At 33.6% G+C, this 16,729-nt stretch overlaps 2 protein-coding genes across 2 annotated transcripts; both read right to left on the bottom strand.

The window, feature by feature from the left end:
- Positions 1–5,612: 5,612 nt before the first annotated feature.
- On the bottom strand, positions 5,613–8,068 carry LOC132189957 (putative trehalose-phosphate phosphatase D). The gene is made up of 12 exons (XM_059604814.2): positions 8,002–8,068; positions 7,603–7,912; positions 7,368–7,508; positions 7,195–7,266; positions 7,013–7,105; positions 6,861–6,917; positions 6,642–6,743; positions 6,487–6,564; positions 6,280–6,349; positions 6,050–6,120; positions 5,872–5,964; positions 5,613–5,779 (listed from the first exon to the last, which is right to left on the bottom strand). The coding sequence occupies exons 2-12, from the start codon at positions 7,885–7,887 to the stop codon at positions 5,708–5,710; spliced, it is 1,134 nt and encodes a 377-aa protein (XP_059460797.2). The 5' UTR covers positions 7,888–7,912; positions 8,002–8,068; the 3' UTR covers positions 5,613–5,707.
- Positions 8,069–14,572: 6,504 nt separating this feature from the next.
- Positions 14,573–15,536, bottom strand: LOC132190648 (NDR1/HIN1-like protein 13). Its single transcript, XM_059605688.2, has one exon. The coding sequence runs from the start codon at positions 15,506–15,508 to the stop codon at positions 14,723–14,725; it is 786 nt and encodes a 261-aa protein (XP_059461671.2). The 5' UTR covers positions 15,509–15,536; the 3' UTR covers positions 14,573–14,722.
- Positions 15,537–16,729: the final 1,193 nt, after the last annotated feature.

Below are 16,729 nucleotides of genomic sequence, written 5' to 3' on the forward strand. Positions count from 1 at the left end.
TATGATTTTTAATTAACTGACTACTTTTTATCTCAATTATTTTTAAAAAAATTAAACCAAATAATTTCTACGTGATGTGCAGCATTAATTACTAGATTTATTAACTAGAAAAAAAAAATTAAAAAACTAAAAAGAAAAAGAAAAAAGTTATCTGGCAATCAAGCAAGTGGCAATTTGCGTGCCTAGTGCTGACTTTGTCGAATAATGTGGTACGCCACTGTTACTGACAACGCACCTCCTGGTTTTTAGCTCTGTTTTTTTAAGTTTTAAATTAAAAACTAAAGTAAGTTATTTTTGCATGCTTGCATCTGATACAAAGTCTTTCGACTGTGTGTCTTCTCCCCGACGACTGATCCTCTCATCCGCCGGCCATGATCCCTTCTCATGATTCAAATCGGATCTGCAATATTCATGAGTATCAACGTTTTAAACTAACATGATCGATAATTTCTCGGCGTATATTCACGTACGAACGCTAAGAATTATTTTCCATTTCTCGGCATATGTAAATTAATATCGAAAATTATTGGCGTCTGAATTAAACGCCGATAACTTAACCTTTCTCATCGTTTCCCATTTTCCATTTCAACGTTTTTTATATTAATATATTATTTGATTTCCTTAATTAATTAATGCTATCAATCATTATAATACTTATTTCAAAAATAGAATGTTGGAGATGTTAAGAGAATCAAACATATTAATGTCTTTCCCAATTACTTATTTACTATAATTTGAGGCTTTAATTAAATAATATTGACAATAATTAAGATTTTTTAATATTTATTAGTTGAGGACCTTAGGCAGCAGCCGCCTAATCCACGTGAGACTTCAGCCGGCCCTGATTTCATCACGTCTACGTATCTTCCTGGAAACCCGACCCTCTAAGCGGGGACCGGTTCCTACAGAAACAACTCATGTACGTAAATAAATATAATTGGTTTTCTGCGCTAGCTGTAGGTTATTAGTTTAACCAGTTTCCTAGGACAGCACGTATATCAATGGCCATGCCAAGAATATGCTCCCTTTCTACATAACTAATTAAAGCAGGAGGGATTATTTGGAAGTATCGAAAAATATGAAACACACATAATTTAACTAAGAGTACTTGTAATTAATGGGCCGGGTATGGGCACGGAATTAATTAAATATTTTCTTGTCATCTTTTTGCGTGATCAATATTGTTACTATTATCCCTTATTACTTAACCATATCCATATATATCATGCACACTCCAACAATTTTAAAGTTGTTCATCATCTGATTACTTATTAATATGGATTAATTCAGCGAATTAAAATTTCACAACTTCCACGTCATGCAGGGAAGCTATGGGGTTTATATTTTTATATTTTCATATTCTGATCAGGTGTCTCTTTGGGAGCAAAAGAGATTAACTTTAAAGGGACATATATATATATATATATATATATATATATATATATATATATATAATTGTTTTATTTTTGGAGTTGTATTTTGAGGGAAATAAAGATCATGTGAAGTGATGAGAGGGAGAGAAATAGATTAGGGTAGGGTGTAAAGGAAGTGGCCCTTTTGGACCAATAATTGGAGGCTGCTGGATTTAGTTTATCTGTTGGAGGAAGCATGAGTAGTGATGGGTTGAATCTAGTGGAAGATTTCTTTACACGTCTGAAAGAGGCAAGGGGGGAGGGGGGGCGAGGGGGGGTTTTGCAAGGCTTGGAAGCATGCTGGGTGTTCCCATTAAAAATCCCTTGTCTTCTTCAATTCAAGCACTTTAAGTGGATTCCAACTCCTACACAACCATGGATTCCTCTTCACCAGTAGTGGGTTTCCCTTTCACCACCTAACCCTCTGAAAATAACTCATTAATCTTGAAATTGATTCCATTAAAAAGCAACTTGATTTTTTAAATTGTTTCAAGTGGGCTCTCTCAAATCTAGGTGTCCAATGGTTTAGCTCTTGTATCTGTTTGTGAGCAATGCCTTCTCTCTCTCTCTCTCTCTCTCTTTGCTCAATAGCAATGGCTTTGTCCTCACTCATTTATGGGTTAGTATCTTAATTAAACTCATGGATCTTATAATTCAATTTGTTTATTTGCTTGTTGGTTTAGAAGCATAGGCTCTTTGCTTCAGCTTTCTAAAATTTGAAAATGGACTCAAATTCTAAAGAATCTCGTCTTAAAAAATACACAAGTAAAGAGCTATATAATTAGTTGTCTTATATATATATAGAATGAAGATGATCATATATGTATGCTTAATTTAGATGTATCAGGTTTTGGGTCTATAAGGGTGTTAAATTTACGACTTAAGATTAAGATTTTGAATTGAGTGTAATATTGGGATTTGACTTGGTTTATTGTGAGTACATTGGTTGAATGTTTGCTTTGTAATCGATATAAGAAAATAGTGGATTTGGTTTTACTTGCCTGCGGATATAGGTAATAATCGAGTTAAGAGAATCACATCAAATATTGTTTTATCATTTATGTACATAAATATTTTAATATCTTCTTTGTGAGAATGTGCTCCCAGTGGTCCCAATTTTTGATAAAATTGCTTTTTAAAAACGTTTGTGTGCAAATTCCAACAAATATTGATAACTATAATGAGTAACGCTAGCTAGAAAAAGGTTTAGACTCCTACTGAATGTGATCTTATCACGCTGAATAATGTGTGTTGGATTTCCCAAAAAATTATTAAGGTCATCCATATTTATGTTCTTTGTAACCTATATTGGTCCATCTCTCTATCCCCTTGAGGCTAATTAATTGCTGGCTGCATGGCTTTTATCCATGTTGTGTCTGATACTAAGGCTCTGTTTGTTTCAACATAAAATATTTTATGAAAAATATTTTTCATATTTTTTGGTATTTAGTGCGATCGAAAATAGTAATCAAATCGAAAATATTTTCGATTTGACCAAAAAATCTTCTTTAGTCTTGAAAAATAGTTTTCATTTTTAAATTTTATAAACGATTTCAAAGTTTGAGTTTTTCATTTTCAAACCGTCGGGTCACTGTTGGAGTTCTCCGGACGTCAATCGAAGGTTGGTAAAAGTTGTCTACCATTTTTTGTTGTCACCCATTATCCGTACGAGTCAAACGTTGAAAAATCATTTAAAAAGAAAAAATTCAAAACAAACGGAACCGAAGATAACATCACCCGACCGCGTGCGTTTGGAGGGCGTGACTAAAGTTGAAAGGTTAAGGGCTGGTTGAACTCAAATCACATCAATCAATTTTAAGCTATTCTTTTCAACAATTATTTGAGTTGGAATCTATGCTATAAAGCGTGGTTATATATGGTGGAAATCTAGATAAGATGTTTGGTCATGAAATCTATGTTGCATAAGTTATATATTGATATTAATTTACTCTAGAGTGAGAATATGATCAACCTACATGGCTTGTATTTCAATAGGTTGGTAACCAATAATCAAGGCTTTTCTCTAAATAATTTTACATACCTAACTGTTATCTCATTATTATATAATTGAACTGATGTGATATTGCCCATAAATTATTAAATCCACCTTTATTAAAAAGAAAATAACAAATTTAAAGACTGACAAACATCAACCCAGTTACAGACACTTCTCAATCAAATTCCTTACAATCAACTATTGGATATATATATATATAGAAAAACATAAAATAAAAAAAATAAAAATAAAAAAACTATAAATTTGACAACAAAATGAAAAGCTAAGTTAATTGGCAATTATATATAAAGGTAACGTATATAATGCATACTTGTCAAAAGTGGACGTACAAGATGCGTACGAACATGAATTAATGCAGTAATTAGAGATTATTTTTCGAGTTTTTGCATTCACGGTTGGATTACACACGTCAAGCATTCCTCCCAATTTTAGGAAAGCTAGCTCTTTATTTAGAAACAAGTGAATAATTATTCAAAATGGACAGCTTAATTATTTCCTTGGTTTCTTTACTCAATATTAATTAACCTTAATTAATACGAGAGAACAAATTAACACATTTTTTAAATAACAAAATGTTTTTTTTTAATTTTTTTTTTTTCATGTAATATGAACGTCCATCAGAATGCAAAGAAAAGAAACGCTAAAGAGCCCGTTTGCGTGTGTTATGCTGTGTCTCTGTTTACAACTGTTAGAGATGCTCTCCATTATTGAGATTTTAAGACACTTCATGCGACTGGCGACAGCATAAGGTGGTGAAACACTCACTCCAAGAATTCACTATAATGTTTTTTGGTAAAATAGTCCAAGAATTCACATTCTGCATGTTCTTTATTGACTGCACAACAGTACTCTATCCAGTTATTTTCTTTGTTTGTTTTACAGCAAACAAAATAACTGGGGAATGCACAATCAAATGTGGTCCTCATGATCATGAATTAATGCCCATTAACATATTTTACGATTTTTTTTTTTTTTTTAACCCCACTGCTCAAGGATAGAGGCAGAGTTTAGGGGCCAAAAAATTTTAGTGGTTACGTAGGGGACAATTTTTTTTTTTACCTACCACCCCCAACTAATTCATCGCTGACATTACTGCTACTAATTAAATGTGAAGTCTAGATCGAGTACTAGCATCAGTTTTTTTTTTTTTTTTTTTTAATAAAGTAATTAAACTATTTTTTTTTCTTTTATATTCAAATAAACTATTTTTTTTGAATTTTTTGATTTTTTTTACATTTAGGGAATGAAATAAGATTTAAAAGATTTGTTGCTAGTGCTCTTAGAGACTGTAAGTTAGATTTCCCACAAAAGAATACACAAATTAATACTAGTGGTTGGATTAGAAGTAACTGAAAATTGTAACTTTCTTATTGCTCGATCTCCATGGTTAAGGGAATGATATAAATAATGGGTCTTCTTCGAGTGTGTGCGTGCGTGCATGTGAGAATGTGCATGACATGTGTGCCTTCTTAATTCCAAGATAAAAAACCAATTTGCTATAATCAGCTTGTACCTTTTTTTAAACTATGCATTAATTGTTAATAAAATTTCATGATTTCAAGTGCAAATGCAAACTCCAAAGTTAGAAAATAACAAATATTGACAAAAACAAAAAGAAAAGAAAAGAAAAAAGAAAGAAGAAAGAAGAAGAAGATGTATTGTGTATATATTGATGGGATCTAGTTGTCAAAATGTCGTTTTGGTGGCTATCAATGAGAAGATGAGTCTATATTGGCTGTAGTTGTTTCTTAATATGATTATTTAGGCATAGTTGGTCAGCTTTTTAATACTACTCAATTCGCTTTTCTAATTAAGCTCTTCTTAATTAAGTTGCACCATGTGATACTAATGTTTGTTTTAGAGTTTTTTTTTTTTTTTAGTTTAACCAGTCCGACTAAATTTTTAAGATACTGTGCAAAACACCCCATTTACGTGGATCGTATAAAGTCCAAACTTTTGCTTGTGAACGTAACCGTGAAGAATTGTTTGCACCGATGATGCATGTACATGGTTGCACCAAAAAGCAACTTCAATTCAAAAGAAACTAAATGGGCATCGCATAAGAGAGAGAGAGAATTTGAAGAATTTTCCGAAATTCCAAGGAATTCTTTTTTCCCATTTTGATAAAACTACGTACAATCTCTAAATAAGAAAATACATATTTTTTTTTATTCTAACTAAAAAATAACAAAAAAAAAAAGGTGAAAACATACAGCGAAATGTGAACCCACCAAAAAACTTATGGGATCATTATTGCCGAAAATGTTTACACCACCTACTATCCTTGGTGTGACATTAATCTTTCCCGCCCCCTACACCACTCCACCAATCGCACCAAAAACTCCTTAACCTGCAAATTAATTAGGATATAAATATAAATATAATTAATTAATTAAGCTAACATGCAAAAAATACAAATTAAAAATAAATATATAATCTTGCCTCGGATGGTTCTTGCAACGAATAAGTTGCACATGTTTCCTTGGCAACTCTGGAAACAAGGATCCCAAACCCTTGTCCTCTATCATGCAAAACCTAATTATATAATATCAATTGATTATTAGCAGAAATTAATTAAGAAGAATAAGAAGAAGATGATGATGATGATGATGATACGTACCTTGAATGCATCCTCGTCTGTTCGATCATCTCCGATGTAGACCGGCAAAACGTCATCAGAATTGGCATATCCTGAAGAGAGAGAGAGAGAGAGAGAGAGAGAGAGAGACATGATATACAGAAGACAATATTAGAATTGGATAATAAGACCAAATCTTGGTCCCTCAGGGATTCGATCCAAGCCTAGCTAGCTGTTGCTCAGAGAAAACATTTGCTTCAACGCGAGCTCACCTAGTGACTCCAACAAGAATTCGAGCGCTTTCCCTTTGTCCCATTTGATTGTTGGACGGATCTCTAACACCTGTTTTTAAACCAACATATGAGATTTTCAGGTCGTCTTTGACCTCTGCAAAAATCCAAACTACTTTTTCTGTAGGATTTCCTTTTTTTTTTTTTTTTTTATTTAAAAAAAGATGGGTAATTATTAATGAATATTACCATCCTCCCTTGAGTCAGTTTTAGTTTTGGATACGCATTGAGCACCAGCCTCACTTGACCTGCTAATGCAGCCCATCTCTGATACCAAAAATAAATAAATTATTATATATACATATTAGTAAAAAAAAATGGAGGAAGGGCCGGATTTCGGTTACCTTTTCATCAACACATCGGAAGTGTACGGACAGGCAAAACTTATTATTTTCCACCATAGCTCCTGGGATGGAATTTGTTTTCTTTAACAAGGCTTTGTACACCTGGGAAGGAAAAAAAAAAATTTCACAATTTGTCCTTTTCATATATATATATATATATATATATATATATATATATATATATGTTTGCTTTTTTACTTGGAGTAAAAGGAAACAAACCTCATCAATCATGGGCTGAAACTCAGTAGCAGCTTGGAAGAAAACTGGTTGATTTCCCTGAATGAATCAGCCGGAAAAATATCAGCAAAAATTTGAAAACACAGCGAAAAGAACTAGAAACAAACGTTTTGTTTTTCTTCACTGAAACTCACTATGTTGCATTTTCGGCGTTTGGATGGTCCCTTGATGTCCATTCCATGGCTACCCGCATAGAAAAGTTCTGATAATCTCACAAAGCTATAAACCTGCGAATTTGATTACAAAAAAAGTATCACAGATGGAAGTTACAGGAGGAGGCAACTTTTGAAATTTTCTAGTTGTGTAGAAAATGCACCTTATCCCTGCACCTCCCGCTCACGATGGCAGTGGGGAAAAATGTTGCAACATCTTTTAAAGCTTCTCTCATCTGGTTTAAAGAAGCAGGGGAGAAAATGTGAATGACATTAACAAAATGCATGGAACTTGTTTGGAAATCATGAATTTAGTAGTAAAGAAAAATGAACAAACCTCTCTCGACATGAATGCTCGATCTGGGTCGTCGACAATCGGAGAGAGGGTACCGTCGTAATCCAGAAACATCACCACCTGCTTCCCCTTGAAAGCCGATACAATCTCCTCGAACTTTTGCAACGCTGATGGATGGCGGAGCTGTTGCAGAGGGAATTAACAAACAAGCTTAATAATTATATGGCAATGTTACAAGCTAGCTTGGGTGTAAGTTTGTAACGTTATTTACACTTACAGTCCAAGAGCTTTGCTCCTCGGTTTCCGGCGGAGAAGCCGGAGATTTGATTCGGGTTGGGGAGGAAGCTCTAATTGAATCAACCCAGGCACTGATGTTGTTGACGCCTCCTCCACTAATTTCAAGCCTCTTCAAGACCTTCTTTTGGGGTATGGCAATATTCCCACCAAGCGCAGCAGGCGGTTCCGGCACCGCCGGCGAGAACAGCGGCGACTTCGACGGCGTCAGCCTAACCATGCCTATACGCGATGCGCAGTCTGAAACCTCCACATTCTGTTTTGTCATTTTTTCTGTATCTTCAACTTCAACCCTGTTTAGAACACCAAATAAACGTCTGATCAGAACGTATAAACCAGCAACAGACAATAATCAAAGCCCATTGAAATGGTTCAAGCAAACCTGTTGCAGGAGGAAAAACAGAGACACAGAGAGAGAGAGAGAGAGAGAGAGAGAATGAAACAGAGGAAAAACAGAGATAGCGATTTGTGAGTTATTGAGCAGAAACAGAGGTCTTATAGAAACCTCAAAAGTAAAAGAAAGGGAAAAAAAAAAAAAAAAAGTAGAAATCTACACGCGCACTCACTCGCACAAGTCACAACTGGGGCAGTGTAGTCAATTTAAAACTGGGTTTCACGGCACTAACAGACTAAGACAACCACCCTTTTTTCTGGTTCTTGTACTTTTTCGACCACAATACTAAATACAAGAGAGATCCTCACAGCACCCAATAGTTTTTAGCTGGTATTCCTAATATTTTCCACAATCAAACAATTTTATTTATTTTTTATTTTTAATTTCCTTACATTTATTACTAATTTTTAATAATCAAACAAATCATCACTGTTATCCCGAAAGTTCTAGGATTTTTATTTTTATTTATTTATTTTTTATCTTATCTTATCCAGTCACAAATTATCCAGTTGTAAAATACTTGAGTTACACTTGGACTGTCCCCTCTCTCTCCATTGGCACTCAGAGCCAAAGTAATTTAAGAGGTAAAAGAGTGGCACCCGAGAAATCGAGAGAGTAATCATTTGAAGGACCGTATTAGATTTTATGGCATCTAACGGTATATATATTGTAATATTATTTAAAATTGAAGACATTTTACTTACACTTTCCCAAATTATAAACGGTTTTATAATTATAACTTCGAAATTTAAAAAATTTATAATGTCGGTATTCAATGTTTTAATCCCTTTTAATTTCACCAATTTTTTTGTTAAAATGTCCAAAATGCTCTTGTTTATTTAAATAAAATACTAATAATAATAATAATAAAAACCAAAGTGAAAATTTTGGTGACCCACGAAATCGACATCGGTCCGTCGAAGGAAATTTTTTATTTTGAATTTTCACTCTGTTTTGTTTTTTAAAGGATGACATTTTGAGCACTTTAACAACAAAATGGGTGAAATTACTAAAGGCTAAAATATGATACACCGACATTGCAAATTTTAAATTTTGAAATTATGATTGCAAAACTGCTTATACTTCCGTGAATGCATGTGGAGTTACTTTCCCTCACTCTCGCATTGAATAGAAAGAAAGAAAGAAAGGAAAAAAAAAAAAAAAAGAGTAAAGTATTTTAAAAAAATTTTAAATGATATGACAATGTATGCAATATATATACACTCATAAAATCTTATATGGAACACAAATATAAAATGGATGAAAAATGTTAGACTTAAAAGTAAATTTTACAACATGATGTGGTACAATACGATTGGGTTTCTCCAAAGTTAAATTTATTACATTCTCGATCATATTGTAAAATTTATTTATAAGTCTAGCCGTCCTCAAAATGGATATGATCTTGTTCACATTGACAAGGTTAATATTTAACTCTTCACGAGGCCACCAATTGAAACTCAAAATAAATATTGTAATTGCAAAGGGGGAAAATGAAATAAAAAGAAAATATTTATTTGATTTTTCTCAAAGTCATGGGAGGCCCGATCAAACATTGATATGTAGAAGATCCTCTTTTGGACCGACCGACCGTAAGTCCAAGTGAACTTGTGTGGCAGTTAACGTTGTGGCGTTGTCTTAGAGCATTAGCCATGAAAATGGGGAAGGACCACATCAACCCCACTCCTCTATGTTTTGTTAATTTAGTTGGCCTAAAAATGAAAGGGGGAATAAGACATGCCAAGTCTAATTATTGTTGCAAGTTGTAATTTCGTTTGTTTTATGAATAGTCGCACATTACCATTAAAACGACATCTCAATTGAACATCTTTTATATATATATATATATATATATATATATATATATATATATATATATATATATATATATATATATGTGTGTGTGTTGTTTTTCAAAGGTAAATGGCATCTATTTTTGTAGGTTATTTTGTTTTCAAGTGAGATAGTAACGTTAATGCAAAAAAAATAAAAAAAGTTAAAAGCCTATTGAGACTGATTTGGTACGTACGTGTATGGACGCATGCACCATCTTCTTTCAGCTATGAAAGAGGTCGTGACTAGCTTTATTTACATTACTATTATTGTTGAAGAGATAAATATCTAAACAAACTGTCAACGAAGGTCACTTGATCATGTTTCTTCAGCTTGAGTTGGGTTAAAAGCCATATAGAGCCATCGAACCGGCCCGGTCGCGATCCCTAGCTAAACCTATTGATGGTCGAGCCACCACCATATATAATACCCCAAACGCTTAAGTTTATATATAAGTTTTGACTTAATATTATTATATATGTTAAGTTTTCGTGTCGGTTAATCCAACGTCAAAATAGGTGATTTGGGTTGTAATAGCTTATATTTGGAAACTTCAATCACATGCAAGTTTGATTGCGCCTTGATTCGATTGAAGTCATGCAACAATTTAATTCAAAATGCCTCGATCGCAAGTTCAATCGAAAGTGTGCAATGCAAAAAGTTGAGAGCCTTTATTGCAGTCTTGTTAATTTGAAGTTCGTTCGATAGAAAGCTGAAACCCTAAAATTTGATTGATCAAACTTAAACTTGGATCAATCCAACCGGCTGTTGATAGATTTATTAATTGTTATCTAACTTAGCCTTAATTAAAACCTCAGTTTTCTCCCCTCCTCTATAAGCCTAATGACTTCAAGAATTTCATAAGACCAACAAACAATTTTTTCATTATACTTGGAAAGGTATATAAACAAGCATGAGCCTAAACAATTCCAATTCATTTCCTTGTCTATCATTATTCAAATCACAGAAAAATCTTTAACCTTTAGAATTTTGGGTCGTAGGGAACAAAGTTAATTTATTCGTAAAAAAGATTTTTGTAGAAGAAGGTCAGTGATTCTAGAGACATTGCATGTGGTGATGTGTGAATATAGGTTGTAATTGCAAGCTGAATTAAAGTATGGTTTTATAAGTTGACTAGTTGTAACACAATTATTATATAGTAGATTTCTTTGGGGTTTGATGTCCCCTAGAGTAATTTTCTTTTAAATAGTTCTTTAAAAGTTTTCACTTTGTTACCAAAATTCTTAATATATAGTATTTGGCTTTAAAGTCGATAACTTTACTAATATGAATTATGAAATAAGGTTGGGACAATATTTGGTTTGTTAATTAATAGACATTGGGATCAAAACGATTTTTTCAATTTATCCTACGTAAGTTTAATTAATTAATTATTCCTCATTTATATATATATATATATATATATATATATATACTCCAACAATTCCTTATTATATAGTTTTAGAGTTTCTACATGCAATTATTGTCATAGAACAGCAATAGTAGTGAGACGACATTAGGAAAGGGAGAGGGGAAACCATTTATATATGAACTATGATTCTATGAATAAAAGAAAGAATTCAAGAATATTTAAAAAGAAGCCCGTAAGACAAGAAAGACTCGTTCCCAGCATGTGATACAACTATAATATGACTTAATGCCCTATTTTTCAAAAAGTTGGCTCTTAAGCAGCCAATGGAGCAAAACCTTCTCCTTCTTTCTACTTTTATTATTATTAATTTTTTAATTTTTTTTTTTTTTGAATGATTTCAAACGGCCCCTTGTAAAGTTGAGTGAAACTAGCTGCTCCAAACCTAATCCTACAGGCTACAAGGTTTGCAAGTTGCAACAAAACCAGCAGCAGCGTTTGGTTGTGTTCGTAGGCCCGGGTGGTACGCAAAACGACAGAAACATTATATTTGTGGCTACGTTAATTGTTTACATAAACTTTGCCTTTTCTTATTGCCATGTCGAGCTTTTACTATATATATACATATATTAATTCCACTTAATATCATCAAAGAAAATTAGTCTTTTTGTTTCTGTTTGCTTGTAATCGAAGGAGGAGAGAATATATATAGGAGAATAATCAACCCCATTAACGTGAGTTAATTCCAGCCCACCTCAAAAAGTATTACGTAGATGAAAGTAATTAATTAAGTTAATTATAAAACAATTGAATGTGACTAGATAATAAAAATTCATAGCTAGGGTACATGTCAATCGAATTGCATTATAATTTATAAATGCCATATACTTTTTTTTTTTAATTACCCACGATCGAGTCGACATTGTTGAATTGATATACAAATACAATGCATCGATAGAGGGTGACTCCTTTTGTTGTTTGACAATTGAGAAACGAGAATAGATTCATGATTTGTGCACGTACAAAAATGTTTATAGGCACACGTGACACATAGGAAGGAAGATGCCCGAAGTTTCCAAACAATTAATTGTACAAAATTGTCTTCGTTCCTTTGCTCTTATTTTGGCGTATATTCTTTGTGTGTAAATTAAATTAAAATAATTGGTACAGATCTTTTGCTCGCATGGGAATTGGAAGCCTCCAAGATGGACCAGCACTAGCAGTACTCCCATAGAATTTAATGACCGACCAAAGTTCCATATCCACATATAATAGACTTCATTGAATGTCCGTCCCATTTAATATTCTCTTGTTTTTTATTAAAACCCCATTATTTTTTTCTTCTTTTTTGGTAAAAAAAGGTGCATTTCTTAGATTAATTGTTCTTTGCACTTGATCATATATAGCTAGAGAGAGATAGAGTTGATGAAACCAGCTGATCAGGGATCAGGGTTTGGAGATGCTTTGAAGCCAACCCCATGTGATCGATGGAGAGGTTTTTCAAAGTTTAGGTGGATAAAGATTGTCAAAAAGAGAAGATCTAGAGTTAGGCTGGTAATAAAAGGGAGATTAAAGAAATGAATCTTTGAATGAAGCCCCCCATAAAAAGGGAATAACTTTGTGATTAAGAAACTAATTTCTTCTCTTCTCTTCTCCTCGATCCGGCCATCTCTATTATTCGAACAACAAATCAATCTCTCTCATTCTTCGCAGAGAGTAGCTATAGCTAGTTTTCTGGATGCCCAAGAAACAAATATGAATGGAATCTAACCGGCCACTTGGCACTATTAATCTAGTATATATTCCTTAAAAACAAAAAGTGTTGAGTAAATTTCGCTTTCATTTCACTTGGGAATTTCAATTCACAGATATATTCTTTTATTATTCTTTTATATATATATGATTTTGTTAATTTTATTGTTTTAACTTTTAAGTCAATTAATCACGAGCAAGATTGACTGTAATATCCCTAAACCGATCTTAATTAGCCGAGGACAGAGGTTAAGTAATTGTTAGGCAAATCCAAGTAGATGGGCTTTGAGAGTGCAGGCCTATTAGTAATTAAGACCAATTAGCTAGTATTAATATTAATTAAAATTAAATGGACTGTAAGCCCATAATTAAGAATTTGTTATTATAAATTATTTTCTTAAATTTCTATGAAGAAGAATTATTAGTAGCTTAATTGTAAGTATAGTCTGTATTAATTAAAAAATAATAATGTAATGGGTTTAAATTTTTTTATGGAACCAAAATAAGATTTTTGAAGAGCATGTTAATGGGAAAATTGCACATAAACCCTGAATATATCACACACTACACAGACGTAGCGTCGCAGGCTATGTAGTGGGTCTTTAAATAAAATGTTTCCAAAAAAAAAAAAAAAATCATCTTCTAGATTAGGTTAAAAGAAATTTTTTCCAGATCAATTTAAAAGAAATTTATATTTTATTTTTTTCTCATATGTTGAAGGCCCGTTTGTTTGGATGTAATTAACTATGTAAAACCTTTTTGGGAAAAGATTTTTCCTATTATTAACCTTTTGATTCTCGACCTACACCAAACCTCCTTCTTGTTAGAATATATATTTTTATATCGGGTTTATATTCCTTAATAGAATATTCTTCATATAATTGAGATTGTAATCCTTATTTATATTTTATTCACTTACCACATCTCTTCGATTGCTTGTTACGTACGTTGTACCGAAGGGTACCTGGGGGGTTTTGTGGGTGTGGCTTTTGATTTGTGAAATAAAGTAGAGATATGGAAATCTTTACGTATGTGTTTTTTCTATGGTTCATATATATGCATGATCGAAGGTTGTATCTGCATATGATATGACCATTTGGTGGGAGAATATAATATTCTTATTTTACCAGAAAATGTTATTCTTGCTCTCAGAAAAATGCTGTTCCAAATGAGTATATATATTTGAAAATGCTTTTGATTTTCTAAACAGATTGGCCTCATATGCACATGTGAAATAAAAATTAATAATATTTATAATTAAGTTAATATAATTGAATGAAAATATAAAAAAAAAATATATATTTTCTAATTTTCAGCTAGCTGAACGCTAAAAACATTTTAGCTTGAGAATGGCATGCAGTGAGGAATTCGATCATAATCAACTTAAGAATGGACAAAAGTACTTAAGAATATTAATCTACATACCTTTGATGATCAGGAGAGCCTGTGGATATATTATGACTTAATTTTAAAATCTGGCTTGTTAATAGGATTTTCCAGCAACTTAATTCATTGTTAGCCGTGAACAAATTTAATAAACAAACGACGTAGATTGACAAAAATGTTAACGTTGAGGAAAATTTATAATAAAGTCACCAATTATTTTCTCACATCACCAGGCAATCAATGAGAAAACACATGCATGCATGCAATGGAAACAAATGTATGAATCATACATACATACATACATACATAAAAGAAAATTCGATCTTTGAATTAATTAATTTTCACAACCTTCGATCACCACCGCCACATCTACCGCAGCCGGCGTTTCGTATGACATTTCTGCGCCAGGACACGTGTATCCTTAATAGCCAACGTATCCACCGTCAAATCGCAAGCAACAGCAAATTTCATGCTCCCGCTCTTCAATATCCCAATTCTCATTCGTGCCATGACATCCATCTTCAGAGAGAAAGAAACTTCCAATTTCGCCTTCCGGTTTTTCACGCTTCTTTCAATCTCCATGGGCAACATAATCTCGTTGGAGCCACGAAAAACTATACCAAATACCGTTGAATTCTTATGGTCTTGGAAGAAAGTCGGGTAGTTTCCTCTGCCGATTTCCCGTTGCCGGAAAGAGAGGGAAGCAACGCCACCTTTCTTGTACAAAATGCCGGCAAATTTGTTCGGATTTTTGGCTCTTAACGTGATATCATACTCCGGAGAACGTGAATTAGCCTTGAAAACAACACGTTCAACGTAAAATGTAGGATCCTTAGGCCCGAGCAATACGGAGACAATGCCAGCTATTAAACCAAGAACAATTAGGAGTACAATAAGGAGAGACGAGACACAAGAACACAAGGAACAACAGCCACACCGCCTGTTGTTGTTGTTGTTTTCGTCGTTGTTGCGGGCGGGGTTCCGGTGGCGCTCCGCTATAAGGGCGTTCTCCGGGGGCGGAACGCGGTAGATTTGGTTTTTTGGGACCTGGACGACGTAGGTGCCGGGGCGGAAGGCTCCTGATTCGGGTTGCTCCGATGAAGGCGGGTCGTCATCATGCTCATCGTGAGATATTGGTGTGTCCCGCTCCGCCATGGGAAGATGGGGAGCGGTGGTGAGGAAATCGAGGGAGGGGTTGTGTATTGATATGTGCAATTAATGGAGGATGGAGAAGGCGAAGAGGAAGGCAAGAGAGAGAGAGGGAGAGAGAGAAAGGGTATGTTTGGATTGTCAAAGAGTCTCCAAGATTAGATGAGGTTTACAGGGTCAAATGGATTGGCAGAGTGGTTCTCGGAGAATGATTTTATGCGACAAATAAACCAAATAGTTGTCACTCACTCTGAATTTCGGCTTCACTTCTTCATCTCCTGTACTAACGACCAAACATTACATGGGTTTGTGTTTCATATGTTATCAATATTGTACGTTAAAAGTGTAATTTTAAATTAAATCAAAGAAAATGTATTGATTGAGAGTGTATTTTTTAAAAAAATTACGATTTAAATTGATAAAGCAATATTCTTTCACAATTTGTTTACAATGTGATGACACGTGTTAACATGTGAATGAAACTATATTAGCCACTAAAAATATCTCCTATCACAAGTTGACACATGTCAACAAGTTGTAATTGTAAGCTTAGCATTTTTCGGAAAACAAATTCGTATTTTTTCAATATTTGGTGTATCTAAAAAATGTAGAGAGCCCCTACTATCAGGTCTATTCTGATAACACCCCTTTTGCAGTCTCTAATTACTATGTGACATATCATCAATTTAAGAAAAATACAAAATATAAAAGTGAGAACAATCACACCAAATCAAAGTAAAAAAACCTGTTGCCGGCAAGACCCAGGCCAGACTCACGGACCCATGTCGTGGGTCTGGCCGGACCCACGGGTCTGGCCGGCAGTGAACACCTCAAATCCCACCGGCTGTGACCCGCCTCAAAACTCATTTATAATGCTTCAAAACCCGTTTCTAATGCTTCGAAACTTGTTTTTGATGCTTCAAAACTCGTTTCTAATGTCTCAAAACCCGTTTATAATGCTTCAAAACTCGTTTTTTGATTCAAAACCAAAACCTAGAGGTGAAAGGTTAACCCTTTAGGGATTTATCACCCTAAAATCTAGTGTATTTTGGTCCAACTTATTCTTGTGTACTTTTTATGTTTTTGTTTGTGTTGGTTATTGATTGTGGGCTGTAAAATGAGTGCTATCAGGATGGTCCTAATAAAAAGTTTTCTAAAAAATGTAAGTCGATGGACAACATTTTTCAATCAAAAGAAAATTATCCATTAGAAAACATAAACTATTTA

Source organism: Corylus avellana, chromosome 9 (genome assembly GCF_965113065.1).
Source record: "Corylus avellana chromosome 9, dhCorAvel1.hap1.2, whole genome shotgun sequence".
Taxonomy (NCBI): domain Eukaryota; kingdom Viridiplantae; phylum Streptophyta; class Magnoliopsida; order Fagales; family Betulaceae; genus Corylus; species Corylus avellana.